General features: G+C 41.4%; 1 protein-coding gene across 1 annotated transcript in view; it reads right to left on the minus strand.

The window, feature by feature from the left end:
• Positions 1 to 20,063, minus strand: part of AUTS2 (autism susceptibility candidate 2) — a 1,255,025-nt gene that overhangs the window by 674,284 nt on the left and 560,678 nt on the right. Inside the window, exons 5-6 of the mRNA XM_006889779.1 lie at positions 14,999 to 15,100; positions 2,205 to 2,240 (exon numbers count right to left, since the gene is read on the minus strand). Coding sequence (XP_006889841.1) covers positions 2,205 to 2,240; positions 14,999 to 15,100 — 138 coding nt within the window. The remainder of the gene's footprint in view (positions 1 to 2,204; positions 2,241 to 14,998; positions 15,101 to 20,063) is intronic.

Here is a 20,063-nt window from a genome sequence, read left to right on the forward strand (position 1 = left end):
TCCCTGTCGTTAAACCCACGAGGTGCAGGTGTCCATCTTCTCAATCCACAGCTGGCCTGTGGGCCACCTGTGTCTATAGCTCACTGATGCTGCACATGATTCGTCTCCGTCCACATTTCGAAGAGATGAAGAGGATGAGGTTTAGAATCAAAGGTCACCATGTCACTTACCTGACATCGAACCTTCTTTACAGACACAAGTGAAGGGTTATTATCACATTACAGATTACAGGTACAGAGTAAAGAATGTGTACTCACAAGAAAATTGTCATGCTAATACACTGTGGGTACATTATCTCCATTTAAGAGTGTGAAAATTAGCCATGTGCAAAGTTAGTTTTTGAAGGATTATATGTGATTTTTTGGAATGAAAATTGAAACAGAAGATGCTTTTTTGATGAGGGCTTGGCAATAACACAATGGGTTTTGTACTCTGATAACATAATAATCACATTATTGAAAACACATTTTAAGCAAGGCATTTTTGTCATAGTTGAGAGCTGAGCGTACATCTGGTATGGATCTTCTCCATGTAAGCTAATAAAAGTGCAGGTTTTTTATATAAGCAAAGTAATTCTAAGGGCAATTTTACCAAAATAAGGAAAAACTTTTATACTCTTCAAACATTATGTAAGTGAAATAAATCTTTTTAGATTCACAGAGAGTCTTTATGCATGAGCTTGTATTATGGGAGAAACAAAATAAACATTCCTGGAACTGGAGAGAAGCATAAGTGACATGAAGCACAATGAAAATCTCCATGTTCCAAAGGAGAAGGGCTTTAATATTTTCAGGACAACAGTACTGACAACAAAAGCAACAGGAGAACACTCAGCTGAGAAGAGATCAAAGGGAAGGGAGTGGCTTTGGCCTCATTTCTGAAGAAAGTGGGTTGGGCTGTGCATTTAGCTTTTGGATGGAGAAGACACACCAGCAGTCTCCAGATTTTACTTCTAGCATATCAACCCACATCCAGCCTGGTGGAAACGGGTGGCAGATGGAAGCACTTCTGTTACTCTGATGGCTGAAGCAGGAGGCTGACTGCATCCTGTGTGTGTCTGCAATTATGAATATTCAACCACAGCAAGCAGGGGCAAGGACACGGGAGAAAAGTGTGCTGACAGTATTAAGCAGATACCAGATCACTTTTACCCCTTTCCTGCTCTTCTCACAAATGAAGATGAAAAAGGAAATCGACATTGAGAAAAGGCCACTTCTACCAAGCTCAAAAGGCTTTTTATGCAATGAGATGATGTTGGTTTTAATACACTTAATGTAAAAATATGGAGCAAAAATGTGCGGCCAGAAGAAAGCCAGAGTAATTAGCACGTTAGAGGGGAGAATGACAAAAACAACTACACAGAATCCGTAATTATTTTCCACTTTGTTTTGTTTGCTCAGAAAATGCTATGTAGACATTAGACTACTGGTGCTTCCCATTCAGAACAGAAATGAGAGTCCTGTAAACGCCATACACACATATATGTGGTATGTTATCCTATTGTCTAAGTGATGCTTATTTGCAATATTTTTCTATAGATCTTTTAAAAAATTATTGAATCCAAAAAAGAGTAACTGCAATAAATGAAAGAAAGGGACATCCTGTTAAGGAGAAGTATTGTGATAACGCCAAAGAAATGTCACTCACCAAAGATGGAAGATTAGAAAGAAAGAATAACCCTGTGTTTCTTAAAATGAAAAGCGTAAGGATTACCTTAAGAAAACCCAAAGGCTATCTATGCAGACGGTGCAGGGAAAACATCTATTAGCATAGCACCTCTCATCTCAATTTAAAATGACTGCTAATTGTATGCACGGTAAATTCCTCAAGACATCTTGGAGGTGAATACACCCCTCAATCTGGACTCCATCCTCCATCAAGGCAGTTCTGATTAATTATAATAATTATAAAGGAAAGGTGGCATAAGCCAATCAGGCTGCTCGGGAGTCCCAAGGTGTGTTACTCCTTCCACGGCCAGGTAAGGAGCCCGAGTCCGTACACGACAGACTGAATTTCAGTGCTGAGGGTCCAGCAGATCAAGTCTTGGGAAAATAGAACAATTCTTATTAAAAGGATGGCTATCGGTCTGTTCTTTAGGAACAAGAGAGGATTTCTTAGATGTTTTCCCATCCGAATGAGCATTCATTATGGAGGTACATCAATGCCAGGGAGAGACACACATGTCGATGTTGAGATAGACTTACGAAGTAGCCTGTTCCCAAGCTGGAAGGAGCTGAACTCTGCAATAAAGCATAAAGACAAAGTGGAAAATCAGCAATGGTTTTGAACACATTCCAATCCACACAGCTCATTACCAGCCCTTCGCAGGCTTTTCATCACGGCATCACATCACCAGCGTGCACTGCCCCTTGTCATCTGCTACTGATACAAACGCTGTGTTGCTTAATTTTCCCCTTTACATCTCTCAACAACTCAGAGATGCTAACGTGCTATTTACTGAATTCCAAGCTTCTGCGGCGGATGTAATTGCCAATTTATTTGACAGGCAGCTGGGTAATGAATTAATGATGGCATTTCGCCCTGTGCTGAGACTAAACAGACACGCATCAGCCAGCCTCCCTGACTTGCTGACATTCAATGCCCTGGTCTCCAGCTACTCAGCTTTGTGACCGCAAAGGGGCAGGCGAGAGGAAAAAGCCCAGACAGACCTGCAAATGAAATGCCCAGTGGGTTTGGATGACTTTTCCCGTGGATGACCTCCTTGCCAGCTTATTCCCAGAAGGGACCCTTTAGTACACACATGGCGCTTTTAAAAAATGAGACATTTTGTAAACATAATTAGTAGTAGAAAATGCAAAGAATGTGTGGGCAAAGGGAAGCGGAGAAAAGCATCATTTTTCGGCATGCTCTGGTCACAGGACTCAGCCATGGAAGCTTCTGATACAGAAGAAGTACAGGCAACAATGACCTGCAAGGACGTGGTGCGTCTTTTATTTCCTCACTTCTTGGGAAAAAATAAAGCCAAAACAGGACCACAGTTTAACCTCTGACCTTGCCTGGTTTCTTCCCCCACCTAACATTCTCTCCTTAAAATTCTTTCCCATTTCCTGCATCTTCCATGAATAAAAGAGGACCCAGGCAAGCTTCTCGTGAAAAGCAAGCTCGTGTGGTGCCAGTCTTCAGCCTCATGTCAGTGTCTGGGCACTGGCAGACCCTCTCTCTCAAGGGCGGGGCCAGGTTTACTTTCACCTATGATCTGAACCCTGAGCTAGCCGTCCGTGACTCAGTGGTACAATTCTTGGTTTTCATGCAAGAGATGGAGGTTCAATTCCCAGCCGATGCTTCTCACAAACAGCTATCACCCCTCTGTCAGTGTCGGCTTGTGTGCTGCTGGACAGGTTTCAAGGAATATTCCAGACTAAGATGAACTAGGAAGAAAGGTCTGGCGATCTACATTTGAAAAATCAGCCAATGAAAACTGAATGACCTCAATATTCTGACTAGAAACAGGTCCCTGGCACGGGCAGTCTTCCCTGCTCACGAAGTAGCGTGAGTTGGAACCAACTCCTTGGAAGCTAAAAGCAACACACAGCTTGAACTCCACTCTGATGCCCCAGGCACCCATCAACTCTCGCTTATCCACTGCCAGGGACTTGGTGCACTCTGGAAATCACCAAAGCCATCAACACATGTCCTGAGCTTAGCATGGTGCCCAGCACACAGGCTGCTTTGGCAAATGTTTACTGAATTAACATATAAATAAAGGAATGAATATCCATTCATACTTTGTGGGAGGGTGGTGGTGGTGGAGAGACTGGTGAATTTAACATCTTCGGATATATAGCAGATGGGATTCTTCCTGTGAGTTTAAAGTGTTGAAGGAAACACGGAGCTGTAGCTCCACCCTCAACAGACAAGGACCACAAGCCCCAGGGAGATGTCTGAATGTGGTTCCCAGAACAAAACTTCCTTCACCGTAGCCTTTCAGACAAGCTCTGGGGAGCAGCTGGGAGGCAGAGGGGGCTCCTGCACACTGGACTTGGCTTAAAGAGAAGGTGCTGCATTCTTGATCCCATAAGCGGTACAAAGGGAAATCCACCGTCGTCATGGAGACAGTACCTCGTGCCAGCAAGCAGCCACGTGACTCTATCACCTGGCAGCACCAACATCCCTCCACTGAGCAGAGGCCTAAAGACCCACAAGGTCTGTACCAGGCTGGAGACAGACGTCTGGGAGGTCAACTCATCTCAGGATCAATTACTCTGAGACCAAAGGATGCTTATTCCATTTAGGGTCCCCCCCTTTCTGCAAATGTCTTTTATCCCAGGAGAGGAAGATCTCACAAACGTACCCCCCACCCCCATATACATATCAACTTATTGTGTACCAAAGAAAATGACATCTTCGGTCTTGGAAAGCACTGTTACACTCGTTTTGCATATATATTGTGCATTACTTGGAAGCTGGGTGGAGGAGAAAGGGCTTTGTTGTGCATATTTGTTCGGGCTATTGTTTATGCAGGTCTGACTGAATGAGGGAACAGTGGGTATCATTTCAATTTCTGATGTCAACATCAAATTACTTATTTAATTTCATGCCTGGCGAAGCATTGTATAGCTACACGCAGAATCATTTCACTTCATTTGTTATGCTGTGTTTTCGTGGCGATTGGCTTGCCTTCCAACTGACAGCTTTAATTACGACATGAATTTGATTGCGCTGCCGAGGAATTAACATAATGCAACAAAGCATTTAAACACCCTGCCTCTAACCCCTCCCCCCGTACACACACATACACACACACACACACACACACAGAAAGGAACAGAGCCACCAGACCCTCACATGCATAATGATCCACTGAGGTTTCCTAACTTGTTGTGACACAGGCTGCCTCTTAGCTTCAGAGGCTCTCCAGGTTTACCAGCCCACAGGACTGACTTTCCTCCCAGAAAGGGGGAAGGAGGTGAAGCATTAGCTGTGATTTCTGAATGCAACAGAAAACCTTGTATAAAGGCTCTATAATCTATTTCCCCAAATGTCCAAGGCCATGATTTCCCTCCCCTCCTACTCTTCATCATCACAGTCTTACTGGTCATGTGTCGACTCCCTTTAATCAAAGCTGGAGGACTGGAACAGAAGCAGCATCTACGAAGAGAGAAATGTTTCCTTGTCTGGATCCATGGGCCCAGTATTCTGGCTACGGCTTGTATTGAGTGGGTTGGTAACCTTGGCCACCAACAGGACCTCCACCGTCAGTTCACAGATCAGCACGTGGGAGACCATGCATCCCAATCACAGGTAAGCAACAGCCCAGAAAAGAGTACCAGTCATTCACTCCTAAACTAAAGACTGTACTGAAACATAGCTGCAATATGTGGCATGCTTACTATTTTTCCAAATCAAAAATTACATAAACAGCTCCCAAACCATGTGCAATGATAGATTATGCTAACAAATGCAGTAACTGTTTAGAAATAGCTTGGTTAATGTTGCAAATGTATTATGCTAGTTACTGAATTACAATGTGGACCCAGGAGGTCGCTACTACTCTCTCATTTTAGAGAGGAGAGGGGTAGAAAGAGGTATGAGATGCAGGGGAGCAAACAGGTGGTGAGGGCCTGCCTGCTGGCACCAGGCGACAGAAGGTTGACCTTAGCTGACTGAGGAGGAGTAAGAGGACCGAAATGATGTCAATATTCTGGGCATTCCTGGTCAAATCTAGCAAAGAAGAGACTTCCTTATTTTTTTTGCTTTCAGATTTTTGGTAAAATCTGTCCAAGATATAGAGCAGATGTGAACACAAATGCTCAGTTAAAATGAGACTTGGAAAATTCAGGGGTGATGAAGCTGTTTGCTTTTGAATAATGAAGATGATTATGATCTGTATTGTTGAGTTGAACAGACCCTTAGTTGACTTTCCACTTGTTTTCAGAGGCTATACACTTCAGGGGAGGAGATTACCCATCTTTTTCCTAAGAGGAAGCTGGTGGATTTGAACCACCCGCCTTTGGGTTTGCAGCATAACTCCCTACCCACTAGACTGCCAAAGCTATATATAATAATGGCAGCAAACAAATACTTCTGGGGACTCAACAATATCTGAAATAATCCCACACATCCATGTTTTGCTAAAGAGTGAAAAGGACTTCATTCATTCCTCCAAGTGGTACAAGAGTCAAGTCACTCCCATTCTCAATGCAGTGTGCAGACCTGAGAGCCCAAGAAGGTTGAGAAAAAGCAGAGCGCCTGTCCCTGGGTTTGCAGAAGACAGGGCTGTGGAGGGAAGCCAGCCAGGTGACTAGCTGAGATTTCCTGGCTCATTACACAGTATCTTCTGTTCAACATGGTCTTTTCATTCTGCCGTTTTCTTTGCAGATTTGACCACTGCTGAAGCAATCTCTGCAAATTGCCAGCCTCGATCTCATTATTCTGCAAAGGGGAACTTGCTTCCAAACACACTCGACTCCACCTTCAGGCCTCCACGGGCTGCAAGGACCGTAATGGGATGCACAGTTGAAAGACGTCTTCTTGGGGACAGCATGCTGCTGCTGACATCCAAGCAGCAAGTGGCCATCTATTAAATGTGCGGTCTCCTCTTTCTGACCACCTGCCGCCTTTCTTTCCATCTCTGTCACTGAGCTCTCGTTGAGGCTACTCATTAAACTCATGAAGTTAACATTTCTGTTTCAATAGCTTACCTACAACAAGGGATTTAAAAATTGATTATCCATCTAAAATAGATGTGCTCCATTCATTATCCACCAACACAGAGAGGCCAGGCTCCCAGCACAGGCGGAAGGCGCTCTCTGCTCTGAGCGACGGTGACTGCTCGGACCTCAAGGCTTCTTTTAACAGCATGTTTTCAAATCCCTCAAGTCATAAATTGTCTGATAAGTCTTGTGCAGCACCCACCTCCATGTTAATATCTTTCTCTCTTGGGAAAGGAAGTGGAAAGAAGTCACAAGGCCAAGGAAATATCTTTAAGAGTCACAGAATAAGCTATTCTCTGGATTTCCAATGATGTTTTAACATAAGCATGATTACAAGAAGGAAACGTTCCATCCCAAGAAATATACCTTGGGGAGAAATCACTAAGCTGCCAAAAAAAGGTATCTGAATGGGGTAACGAGCTCTGGGTAACAGTGAGAATTCAAATAAAAACAGAAGCACCGACTTGGAAAAGTCTAACAAGTGGCAGTGCTGGATCACTTCCACCTTCAGTTATCCACTCCGTGATGTCCACAGATCCCACCAACTCTAATCTCTATTCAATGTCTTTTGGTGTCATTCTCTATTGCTATTCTTGCTCTCATGTTAATCTTTAATTCTTCATATAAAAGGCAGAATGACTTTCCTCTTGATGTTGACCTTCAATTCATACTGAAGGATGTAGTCTTTGATCTTCTGCAGCAAATGCCTCAGGTCCTCCTCAGTTTCAGCAAGCAAAGTAGTGTTATCTGTACAACACACGTTGTTGATGAGTCTTCCTCCAATCCTGATGCTGTATTCCTCCTCATAGAGCCTAGCCTCCCTTTTCCACCTATCAACTGGAAAAGTATGGAGATAGGATACATCCCTGGAATACACCTTTCCTGATTTTGAACCATACAGTGTTTGCTCTGTTTTCACAAACGCCTCATGGTCCAAGTATAGGTCTCGCATAAGCACATTCAAGTGTTCTGGGATTCCCATTCTTCTCAAAGTTAGCCACAGTTTGTTGTGATCCGAACAGTCTAATTGCCTTTGGATAATCAATGAAACACTGGCATTGCTCTGGTGCTCTCTGATTTCAGCCAAGATCCATATAACAATGGCCTCTTTTAACCCAGCCTGCACTTCAAGCACTTCTCTGCTGATGTGCTGGTTCAGTCATTTTTTTGGTAATTTTCAGCAGGATCTTGCTTGCATGTGCTATTGAAGATTGTTTGATAATTTCCACACACTGTCGGGTCACCTTTTTTTTTCTGAGTTAAGAACAAATAAAGCTCTCTTCCAATCAGTTGGTCAGGTGGTTGTCCTCCAGATTTCTTGCCACAACTTGGTGAGCACATCCAGGGCAGCATCTGTTTGTTGAACTATATCAACTGGGATGCCATTCATTCCTGGAGCCTTGTTTTTTTGCCAGTTTCTCCAGAGAAGCTTGCCCTTTCTCCATAACCACAGGCTCTTGATCATACATTGTTCCTTGAAATTCTTCTGTGTCAATTATTTTTGGTATAGCGACTCTGTATACGCCTTCAGTCTTCTTTGGGTGCTTCCAGGATCATTTAATATTCTGCCTAAAGCAACCTTAAATATTGCAACTTGAGGCTTGAATTTGTTCTTCAGTTCCTTCAGCTTAAAAATTGCCAAGCAAATTCGGCCTGATTTTGACTCCATCTGTGCATTGCTCCTTTTACAGACCTCTAAATCTTACCAACTTTCTCTCTTACACAATTCTATGTAAGTTAGAAGCAGTGTTTTTCCATGTTAGAAAATTCTGAGTGAATACTCATATACTTAATAACGCCACTTTTACTATCATGAAAAATCTACACAAGGCACTGGTCTCCTTGATGTGGATAATTGTGAAAGTGCTTGAGGTCAATTGATCCTGTCTGGTAATATGGTTTGGCAATATGTACTTTTGAAAAGGTAGGAAAATTTGGTTATCTTAAGCTTTACTCATGAGTCAAATCCTCTAGGTACTGTGGACTTCTTTATTCCCTTGCTCTTTTTTGTCATTCTGATTTTCTTTAGAGTTTGGAATCATATATATATAGCTCATATATAATCACACACACACAGAGAGAGAGAGAGTGGAAGTGGGACTGTGCGTGCACAAATGATCATGTGCACTCTGGCTGCAAGTCTCAGGGCAAGTGGTTCTAGGACATGAGCTGCTCCAAGGGAGAAGGACTGACGATCTCTTTTCTTGTGATTAACTTCTTCTGATAACATGCTGGAGGATTAGCTATGGGTCAGTCTCGATATGACAGTACACAAATAAATACTGTATTTATATAAAGTAGAATGTGTGTTGCATAGTAACCAAACTTTGGATAATCAGTGAAACACAGACATTGCTCTGGTGCTCTCTACTTTCAGTCAAGACCCACATAATACTAATGTCCCTAGTGCAATGGGCTCTCCTAAACCCAGGATGTCTTGCCAGGACAGTGGACAGTGAACACATTCAGAGCAGCATGCTGGCCACCATTTTTGAGATGGTACACTTGTTTTCAGATTAGCTTGTCAAGACATTTGGTTACTAAAGATTACATATATGTACAAATGGATTAATCACTTATATATAATATATATAAAATCTATATAAATCTTGATTTGTCTCATAGAGACTACATCAAATATCATAAAAGTGGGTCTAAAACTAACGGGCACTTTTTATCATAAATGGGGGAGAGAGCAGGAGTAAGCATTATTGAGTAGAAAGGAACAGGATTTACTTTTCCATAAGCAAAAAAATGTCAATGATTTTGAAAATGTGACAAGAGAACCTTAATGCAAAAATGTTACCCTTACAACTGGCCTCGGTTTACCTACTACCTGGAATTTTCAGGCTGCAGGACACATGACCTGGGTCTCTGAATTGAGGCGACAGAGTTGATAGTCAGGGAAAACTGAGGCAGCCAAAAGTTGCAGAGCAAAAGACAAAGACTACTAAATCATACCGAGAAGATTCTGGAAGCTCAAGAAAATGTCCCTCCTAGTCTTCAGCAGATTATTAATCAGTACTTGTGTGTGAGAAAAGTACCCAAGGCAATGGAAATAAGCACTTCAAAAGAACAGGTAGAGCAAACCCCTGAAGCTCACGCAGGGCAGGGACTCATTTGCATTCCCACTAACTTGGTGGGAATAGGCTGTAATACATCAGGACTTAGAAAGAATACTCAGTAGCCTTCCAATGAAAGCTTTTCTGCTTCCAATTCACAGGATTCCATGCACAAACAGTGCTCGATTCTGTGCTATCCTTACAATCACTGCTGTTTAAATCTGTGGTTGCAACCACAATGACAGTTTATCTCATTGAGGATCCTTGTATTTTCCAGTGGCAATCTACTTGACCAAGTATGATGTTGTTCCCAGGAATTGATCCCTTCTGATAACGTATCTAAAGATGAAGCTTCAACCTTGCTTACAAGTTAACACTCCCACTGTACTGCTTTCAAGACAGATTTGTTCATTCTTCCGGAAATGTCTAGTACAGTCAAGATTCTTCACCAATACCATAATACAAAGATACCAAGTCTTCAGTCCTCCTTACTGATTCTGCACCTCCGAAATGGAGATGATAATGGAAAATACCATGGTTTGTGTCAGATGCCACTTAGTCCTCAAGCTGACAGTTTTGGTTTTGAACACTTTACAGTGATATTTCAAGGGAGGTTTGGCCAATGCAAAATATTTTTCTTGACTTCTGTTTCCATTTTAAATCCAAGTAAAATGAAATATTTGATAATTTCAGTCTTTTGTCCACTTATCATGTGTTACTTATCGGTTGAGCAGGGAAAATCCTTTTTATGGTGAAGTGATTTTGATGGTCAGTAACCAGAGAAACTTAAAGAAAAAATGTTAAAAAAAAATCCAACTATTTCCAAATAACTTAACTGCATCACAGAATAAAGCTCTAGATTATTTATGTGAACACAAACTATCCAGCACGAAACAAACTTCTTGAAGCCTGACATTCTATTAAAAAAAAAAATTACCAGTCATAGAAGGGGGGGAAAAAATCACCCAATCTGAGGACAAAAACTCAATTATTAGAAAGAGACAAAAAAAATAGCACATGATAAAATTACTAGATGATGCAAAAAGTATCGATAACTCCCTGTCACCTGCTCAAGAATGCGCAGGAACATTAAAGGCGTAGAAAGTATTTGAAAAACAAGTAGTGGTCTTTGGCTCAGTCTTTTCATTCTCTGGGAGTAATTTAAAAGATATAATTACTAATTTCCTTTCAAGAAAACCAGGGAGCATCTTGATTTTTTAAAATATTATGCTACTGAGCATTGCTCTGGTGTATGAAAAAAATTATTTTCTGGCTTGACTTCTCAAAGGCTTTCATCTAGGCAGATTTTGGATTGTCGAAGAGCCTCAGCTAAGACTCTGGCAGCTCAGACCAATACACACAAAGGAAATGAGGAGCTAGAGCTTTGACAGTCAAGTACAGAAAAACCTCATCAAATGTTTGGAACGTCTCTCAAAGCCAATTGATTCTCATGTAACGGTAAGGGAGTTCAGAAAAATGAGTTCAAAGAACCCACTGACAATAAAAAGCTGTGCTGTTGTCCCTGATCTGATGGGGTTTTCATTTCTGCACTTTATAATGAAAGCAGGATTAACTGTCCTACAAAAATCTGGGTAAAGCTACAGTCAATGAGATCATCTACTAAGAACAAAATCTCAGTAGAAGAACATAAAAGAATCATCTAATCTACATAAGAACATATGCTATGGTTTTATAACTATAAATTGTAGGTTCATCACAAAATCAATGGAATACATGGACAAAGAATCTCTCATACACAGAGAAATATTCACACCCATAATCAAAGTATGAGTCAGTACTCTTTATTTAATAATTGACATTATACCATTTACAAATGGAACACAGTGAACTACAATTAAGATATCAGAAATAATGTGGATTCCTTAGGGTATATGCCCAGTAGTGGTATATCTGGGTCAAATGATATTTCTAACTTTTTGAGAATGTGTCACACTGCCTTCCATAGTGGTTTTTTACATTTTACCACTGTGTATACCCCACCAGCAGTAATGAGACTTTCAATCTGCCCCCATCCTCAGTATATTCTGTTTGCTGCCCTGCTGATGCCTACAGATTTATGCACACGTATGTCTACTGCAGTATTATTCACTATAGCAAACAGATGGAAGCAACCCAAGGGGATAGAAAAGCTGTGGTACATCCACATAATGGAATATTATGCAGCACTGAAAATCAGTGAACATGGAGAACACTGCAAAACATGGATGACTCTGGAACACATTATGTTGAGTGAAATATCTCAGTCACAACAGAACACATACTGAGGTAACTCAGACACAAAAACATCACTGACATAAAAATAAAAGGACGGATATGAGGAAGAGAGAACAGGGAAAGAATGTATAGAAAACTAACACTATACTAGAATGGGAGAAGCGGGGGATTATCAGTAGAGAGTGGATGATTAAACATTTTGTGTACGACAGTGTGGAACAAGACAGGGATTACAGGAAAATGTGGATCAATGAATGAAAAACAAAACAAAACAAAAAAACCAAACCCCAAAAAACCCCAAACCCATCCTTTCTCTAAACTTCCCCTGAAATCACAATTTTAAAAAATTTTAAAAACACACACAAATCTGGAAATTATACTTTTTTCTTTTTTTAAAATTTCTTTATTTTTCATTTCAATGAACATCTACAGAGATTTTGGAATTCCATTCATTCATTGTTGCACCCCTCTCCCCGCCCCCCCACCCCCACCCCCATTTGCTCCTCTCCTTCAAACGCAAAAGAAAAACTCCCTCATTGGTATGCAATCTCCCACACACATCCCCCAACCCCCAAATATAATCCACTCTGCAACCCTCATTCCATACTCTTATGATAAACATAATGCCCTAAAATATATTCTCTCCCCCAAAGACTTCAATGCCGTAAACATGTTTCATCCAGTTTTTCTCAGTCTTACCCCCATCCCGATGTCAGCCTCATTCTACAACAGTGGCACCATATAGCATTTGTCCCTTTGTGACTGAGATACCTCACTCAGCATAATGTCCTCCAGGGTCACCCATTTTGAATAATATTGCATGAGTTCCTTGTTTTTCAATGCAGCATAATATTCCATTGTGCGAATATACCACAGCTTCTCTACCCACTCGTTTGTTGATGGGCATTTGGTTTGTTTCCAACTCCTTGCTATTGTGAACAAAGCCACAATAAACATGGGTATGTATATATCTACGTGGGTGCCATTTATGGTCTCTTTAGGGTATATTCCCAGTAGTGGAATTGCTGGGTCAAATGGTATCTCTATTTGCAACTTTTTGAGAAAGCGCCACATCGCTTTCCACAGTGATTGCACCATTTTACACTCCCACCAACAGTGAATAAGGGTTCCAGTCTCTCCACAACCTCGCCAGCATGTGTTGCTTGCTGTTCTGTTAAATTTTGCTAGTCTTACTGGGGTGAGATGATATCTCATAGTTGTCTTGATTTGCATCTCTCTCAGAGCTAGGGATTTTGAACATTTCTTCAAGTATTCTGAAAAATTTACAACCAGGAGAAGATAAAATAGATGAATGGGACCTTCTAAGAATCAAATCCCTATGCGCATCCAGAAACTTCTCTAACAGGGTAAAAAGGGAAGCCACACACTGGGGAAAAGTGTTTGGTAATAACATGTCAGATAAGGGACTTATATCTAGAATTTATAAAATACTTGAGCACCACAATAAGATTAAGGTGAATAATCCAACTGAAAAATGGGCACAGGATATGAACAGACACTTCACCAAGGAAGACATTCAGATGGCCAACAAGCACTTTTTTCTTCCATTAAATTCTTGTAATACTCTAGATATATAAATCTCAGTCCATACCCTCACAAACTACCCTGAGAGCACTGGAAGACACAGGCACCTTGTGGCTCTTCACCGTGGCTGACAGGGTGATGGAAAGACAAACAGGAGCCGGCCAGCTGAGAAGATGACTGTGCATCTTCAAGTGGTCACCAATTCTTGTATGCTTATAGATGTTTCTCAGTAACAAGTTTCCAGCACACAGTCTCAAAACAAGTTTGGTTTTAAATTTTAGATCTGAACTCCTTCCTATTTATTCAATTTTATATTAAACCAGTTGCTATATAATAGATCCTGAATTATGAGGACCCCATGTGAGTCAAAGTACAAGTATGTTCCATGGGGTGTTCTATGGCTCGGTTGTTCTTTTAAGAAGTAAAGTGCCACATTTTCTGAGTTTCCACTAGGTATTATAAAACTATCAACCTTTTTTTATTAACAGTGAAGGGCATTAATTATTTCTACCACTCAAAACCCCAAATGGTACATCTGTAAAGCTTACTGTCTTTCCTTTCTTAACACAGAAAATAAAGTAGTACTTTTCAGTGGATTAGCTTGCACTTCGGAATGATGGTCAATTCTTAAACACACAAAAAAAGAAGTCAGAAGCTGACTTTTTTTACTCCATGTCATATGTACTTACTCTAGCTTCTTCTAGACCTGAGAGACTGTGATCTTTCTTTCATGATACTGTCTCAAAAAATGCTTTAATATTATGTTCTTGTTCAATAACAAAAGCTTCTCTCTACTTCATCTATGTTAAAGAAGACTTTTCAACTGTTGCTATCAGCGACAAAGGTGAGTGAAGAAAGCTGATAGATGACATGCAAGGGAAGAAGGTCAAGATGGTCCAGAGAAGGCTAGGAGGTTCTTGGGAGCAGAGAGGGAAATTTGCCCTGTTGGTGGGTAAGAAGATAAGGAAGTGCCAGGGCCAGTTTACGGGGGCTGATAGACATCTGTCTGGCTTGAGAGGGTCTCACAATGTACTCCTACCCCAGAAATCAGTCAGGAAACTGAATTCTCTCTCTCTTTGGGTAAATGATTGGCTAGTTCTTTTCAGTAGTCACAAAATGCCAGAGATAGTTAACTATTTCAGAAGAGGAATATTACAACAAGTTAATAGGTAAATAATGTCATTTTTCATTTGTAGCACTGCTTGAGTTCTTCGGTCATTTGTAAACATAAACACAAAAAGCATCATTAATTCTTTTTTGGGAGGATTAGTCTGTTATTTTTTAAAGTAACAAATAATCTCACCTACTTCCTAAAGCACTGCAATACATTTGAGGTCAGACTAGTAAGTAGGTTGGCATAATAAACTCAAGGCTCAAACAGCTAGTCCAAGGGGGGGCTGCTATAGGGTGTGTGGAATTCAGATCTAGCCTGAAGGAGATGTGGCTGGTAGATTCACGTGAGTGCTGGTTTTTGAAACTTACATCGCTGAGCCTCTCCCGAGAGCTGCTCCGGTGGAAGCCCTTGGATTCTCCACTGGCGCTTTCACTGTCACTGTCCCTGCAGCTGTTCTGTCCCGGCTTGAGCTAGAGGAAAAAAAGAACAAAAAAGAGTCATGAACTCCTCACACAATCGTCTCTTAGCACCTGGTTCCTTAAACTTTGTCAAGGGTGAACATGAAAGTTCGGAGCACTTAGCATTCTTCTAAACAATAGGAAGGAAGATGCCATGAACAAAATCACAACGGAAGTTCTTCACAGCAGTTGACGTTGAGTGCCACTAAATTGAAACAAACTCACAGCTGACTTTTCAGCAGGCTCTGGTCCAGTAGGTGCAGCGTCACGATGGAGAGACAGGAGACAGAAATTGTCAACAGCTTCATCTTGTTTGCATTTACAATTAACACCGTTGGTATCAGCAGTCAGAAAATAAGTCACATTTTGCACTGCAAAAATCTGCATTTAGGAACCTCTCCAAATTACTAAGGTGTAGTGATATCAGTTTGAGGGCTAAAGTGTTTCTGATTCAGGCCACAGTCTTTCCGATCACTTGCTATGCATCTGAGAGCTGGACAAGGAATACAGATGACAGAAAAAGAATTGACGCCTTTGACCTGTGGTGTTAGAGAAGAGCATGGAACATCTCATGGACAGCCAGGAGAACAGACAAATACTTTGGAGAGGGTGCAGCAGGAGTGCTCTTTGGAGGTAAGAATAATGAGGCTTCACCTCACATACTCTGGACATGTTGTTAGGAGTGGCTATTCCTTGGAGAGGGACATGATGCTGGGAAGGGTGCAAGGTTAGCGAAGGAGAGGAAGACCCTCAACTAGGTGGAGTGACACGGTGACGGCTGAAATGGACTCTTGTGTGTTGGGAAGCGTGAGGATGATGCAGGCTAGAACAGAGTTCAGATCCTTGTTCATAGGGTTGCTCTGAGTCCTACTCGACTCAATGTGTCACGTTAACAACAATTCACATAGAAGTTGATTACCCACCTTTCTCCCAGGAAGCAGCTAGCTGATTTGAACTAAGTTAGCTCCGATTTGGCGTCGCAACTCCTTACCACTAAGTCACCAGAGCTAGCACGCAGGAAAACACCATGCCGATCGATATAGGGAACAGAGCCGGGCTGGAGGAAGTGTCTGGACTTCTAACCAAGGTCCCTGACTCTTGGGAAGTTATTTTCTCAGCTATTTTTTTCTAGCGAATTTTTTTTCTCTCCTCAACAGTTAAAAAAAAGGGGGGGGGGAGCAGAGGACAATAAACATTAAAGATGCTAAAGTCATATTAAAATGATTTGATTCCTTGCCTGATTGCTTTTGTTTCTCCACTGAGAAAAGAATCAATGAAAGAACAACAACAACAAAAATAACACCCCCAAAAATAAGCTTTCTTCTCCTGGGAGAAAATTATGAGATGATGTGATGTTATGTTTCAACCACTGGGAAGACACTTAATGATCTTGTTTTTTAAGATAATATTCTGGAGGTCTCTTGCCAGACACAGAAAACTACAAGATTAAGATGTACAGCTTAAGTAAATGAAGTCAGCACACATTCAACAATGTTTAATAAGTGCTTCATGTGTGCCAGAGACTAAGTGTTGGAGATAAAAGTACAAAACAAAACAAGTCTCAGAACTTATGAAGCTTACAGACTAGCAGTTTCCACACTCTTACCCAGCTCCAAGTTTCCACTGAAAATTAACATGAACGATTGAAAACCATCTGTCTCTGACTCTGAGGCCTTCACACATGGACCTTCAGTCTATGATGTCATCAGCAACCACATGCAGAACCTCCATAGATGTAGGCTGTAAGACATGGGCCCTTCAAGATGTCTGCAATCTAACAAGGGCAAGACAGTACACGCCAAGAAGAATTAATGACATGGGGAAGCAATGCCAAACGGAAACCAGGAGCAGAGTCAGCAATGACTTGTTGAGAGATGAAGTGATTTCTGAAACCTGAGATTTTCCAAGTCCACTGACCTCAGACGACTGACAGGATGAGGGAAATTACTCCCCCCAAGGGAGAAAGCAGAGAGTAAAGGCCTTGGAATTCGCATGTCAGGAAATGACTAGAAGGTGCCTTATCTCTCAGAGAGTACACTCCTTTGGAGAGAAACAGGCAGAGACAGTGAAGAAGGGCTCAGAGAACAATATGCAAAGCCGTCAACCAGGCACAAGTCTCAAGTTTTGAGTAGAGAGCAGCACAGGTGAAAGCAAGCAAAATTTCAACCTCCAAATTTAAGTGTTCTGGGGCCTGTGGGGAAATTTAAGCAAAGCTAACAGAGAATAAGTGTGAATGGGCATCCTGGACCTCCAGCAAGTCACCAAGAATATAAAGGCCTGGCCATATCATCATGCCAGCCCAACAGACACATTATGGACTGGTTTTTAGGTCCCTGTGCAAATCCACTTCTATCACTTCAAGTTCCCCCCCCCCCCAGTAAGTCTTCTCTAATGGAGACCAGAAAATTGATGATAATTTTACTGCATATCCTTCTGCGCCCCTAAGTACTTAGTTTTCACCAAGGTTAATACTAAATCTGCTAATTCTAAATTAATTCACATGCAAGCTATATGAGCCTTTTATTATTACTATGGAATAAAAGTTCAGAAGATTGTCATTCTCTTCAAGTTTCCACTTATATACTTATAATAAAGGAGGATTTAACATAAGACCAACTTCCCCTTCTCTCATTTTCTGAACATATTACGTCCACCCTGGCCTGACTTTCCCATGTTCACTACTTTTCTCAACTTCTCTGATTTTATTTTTTTATAAATTCAGATCTCACTTTTTCCACTATGGACTTTGAGGAGCTCATTCATGCTCCATTAATTTTTCCCCCCCAAAAGTATGTCTTCAAAGTTTATCTAGAACACCAGTGATAAGATACATTTTTCATGTTTTAAAAGGCCCGTTGTTAGAGACAGTTAATAACACCTGTATGGCAAGTGGACACTGTAACCCGTAAGCACCGTGAGGACCACTACCCCTCTCCTTCCGAGCTACATCTGATTTATGGATTTACAGGTGTCAAGGAAAGCCATATCTGACTGACGGAAGTGAGAAACAAACTAAGCAAATGATCTGTTCAGAATCAGGCCAAACGCCCAGGAGAGAATATCTAAGTGTTTACTGCCAACTGCTCCCTCCACCATTCAGTTTTAGCGTCCTTTTAGATTTTCGAGCTTCATATGAAAAGATGGTTCTTCAATGTGTTGTCGAGGACCACTGAGTTGAAATTACCCCTATCAGGTCCTCCAATGGGTTTTCAGGGGCAGGACAGTGCATGGGAAGAGACTGTCCAACTGTCTCCCACAGAGAAGCTGGCCAGATTCGAACTATGTGCCTTTGGGTTAATAGTGCAACTGCTTTCCACAAGCCACTGCACTCACTTCAGTGTTAGTAAACTGTATATTTCATTTCTATGGGGTTCCTGACTCTATTCACAAAGATAAAAGGTAATGCTTGATGAAAACCTCATTTTCCAACTTAGCCGGACAATACACAGCTAGCTGGAAATGAAGGGTAGGAGGCTTTCACCAAACCATGGCTGGAGGGCATTCTCAGTGCTTCTGGATGAAAGAAAAACGATGACCTCAACAAGGCCCAACGAGAGACTCAGTGTCCATGACACAAATGATGTGACCAAATGTTGATCTAGGCTCAGGTCACACAGTGGAGGTAAAGCCCAAGAAAAGCTGAGAGGAAGCAAACCCTCTCCCTGCTCGGCCAGAAAAATCACTTCAGCAGCTACTCTTCAGAGAGCATTACACAAAATCCGCCCGCGTTACTCCTTTCTCCTCCAAAGCAGGGCTCAAGTTTAAAGGAAATTTAGGATTTTAAGCTGTCAGACAGCTCAATATTTCAAAGAGATGGACTGACTACAGTAAGTAGTAAAGCTAAACCACAAGATTTGAGCCAAAGCAGTCTTCATTTCTAATCCTATGAATACATTTTCAAACTGGCATTTTTCACACACATCCAATGGAGCATTTGGGATAGCATAACAAACTCAGAAGTTGTAATCCTTCACCTTAGATTCTCAGCTATTACCTACAACCAAGAGGCACTGATAAGGGCAGGTGCTGGCTTAGTCATTTAAAGACCTAAGAAAAATAGATCTGCGTGCATTGATTTGTCCATCAATTCAAGGCAGTTCTGTTATAAAACAGCTTTTGCTTTAACTGATGCAGCAAGAATATTTATAATAATCCTTAAGCTATCAAAAGGTCTCCTTTATTTAAAAAATTACTGTAACTTACTCTCCAATTCCAGAAATCTCTTCAAGTAAGAATATTCTATCATTAAGGCCTCAGAATGACAATAAAGCAGACAAATGCAAGACAGAAAGAGAGCTAGTGTCTGACATAAGTGTCAGTAATCCTACCAGTAAGATTATAATATTTTGATAAAACACAACAAACCATTTCGCTTTTCCTTGGATTTCATTGTCAACAACGTATCCTCCAAACCCTGAAAGAATCATCTCATTCGAGAGTTAACTCTCATTAAAGTCTACTTAGGGAAATTATAATCCATGGTTTTATTGGTGTAAATGAACGTATAGTAAAGGCGAGTCACTTTGGGCTGGGACAAGGTCAGCAATGCTGTGCACTTCTCCCAGCCTTGTAATTGTCCTCAGCTTGAGTGTGAAGGGGTCCAACAAGATTCTAGAAGCCCACTAGGTGTCAAAGATCCTTCCAACCAAGTTTATAGGAGGAGGTACCTGTGCCTGGAACCTGCAAAGAGCGGTGTAAATTCTGCAGTGCAGTGTCTAAGGCTCACCAAACCTGCTTCCACAGACCTGGATCCTATCCCATGGCAGCCTGTTGGCTTTTCCTGTCGGGAGCTAAGCGGCCTCTATTACAATGTTTTAACTATGTGTCAGTGAGCTCAACGCCTCATTTTTCAGTGAAACTGTATAATCCATCAATAGACCCCACCACTATCAAAGCAGCAAAGCTTTAAACATGCAAAAATATTGTTGGTTCTGCTGCTGTTTTTCCTAAATAAAAATGTCCATAAATTTCCATT

The sequence above is a fragment of the Elephantulus edwardii genome, unplaced genomic scaffold, assembly GCF_000299155.1.
Source record: "Elephantulus edwardii isolate Elephantulus edwardi_28Jun2011 unplaced genomic scaffold, EleEdw1.0 scaffold00080, whole genome shotgun sequence".
Classification (NCBI taxonomy): Eukaryota; Metazoa; Chordata; class Mammalia; order Macroscelidea; family Macroscelididae; genus Elephantulus; species Elephantulus edwardii.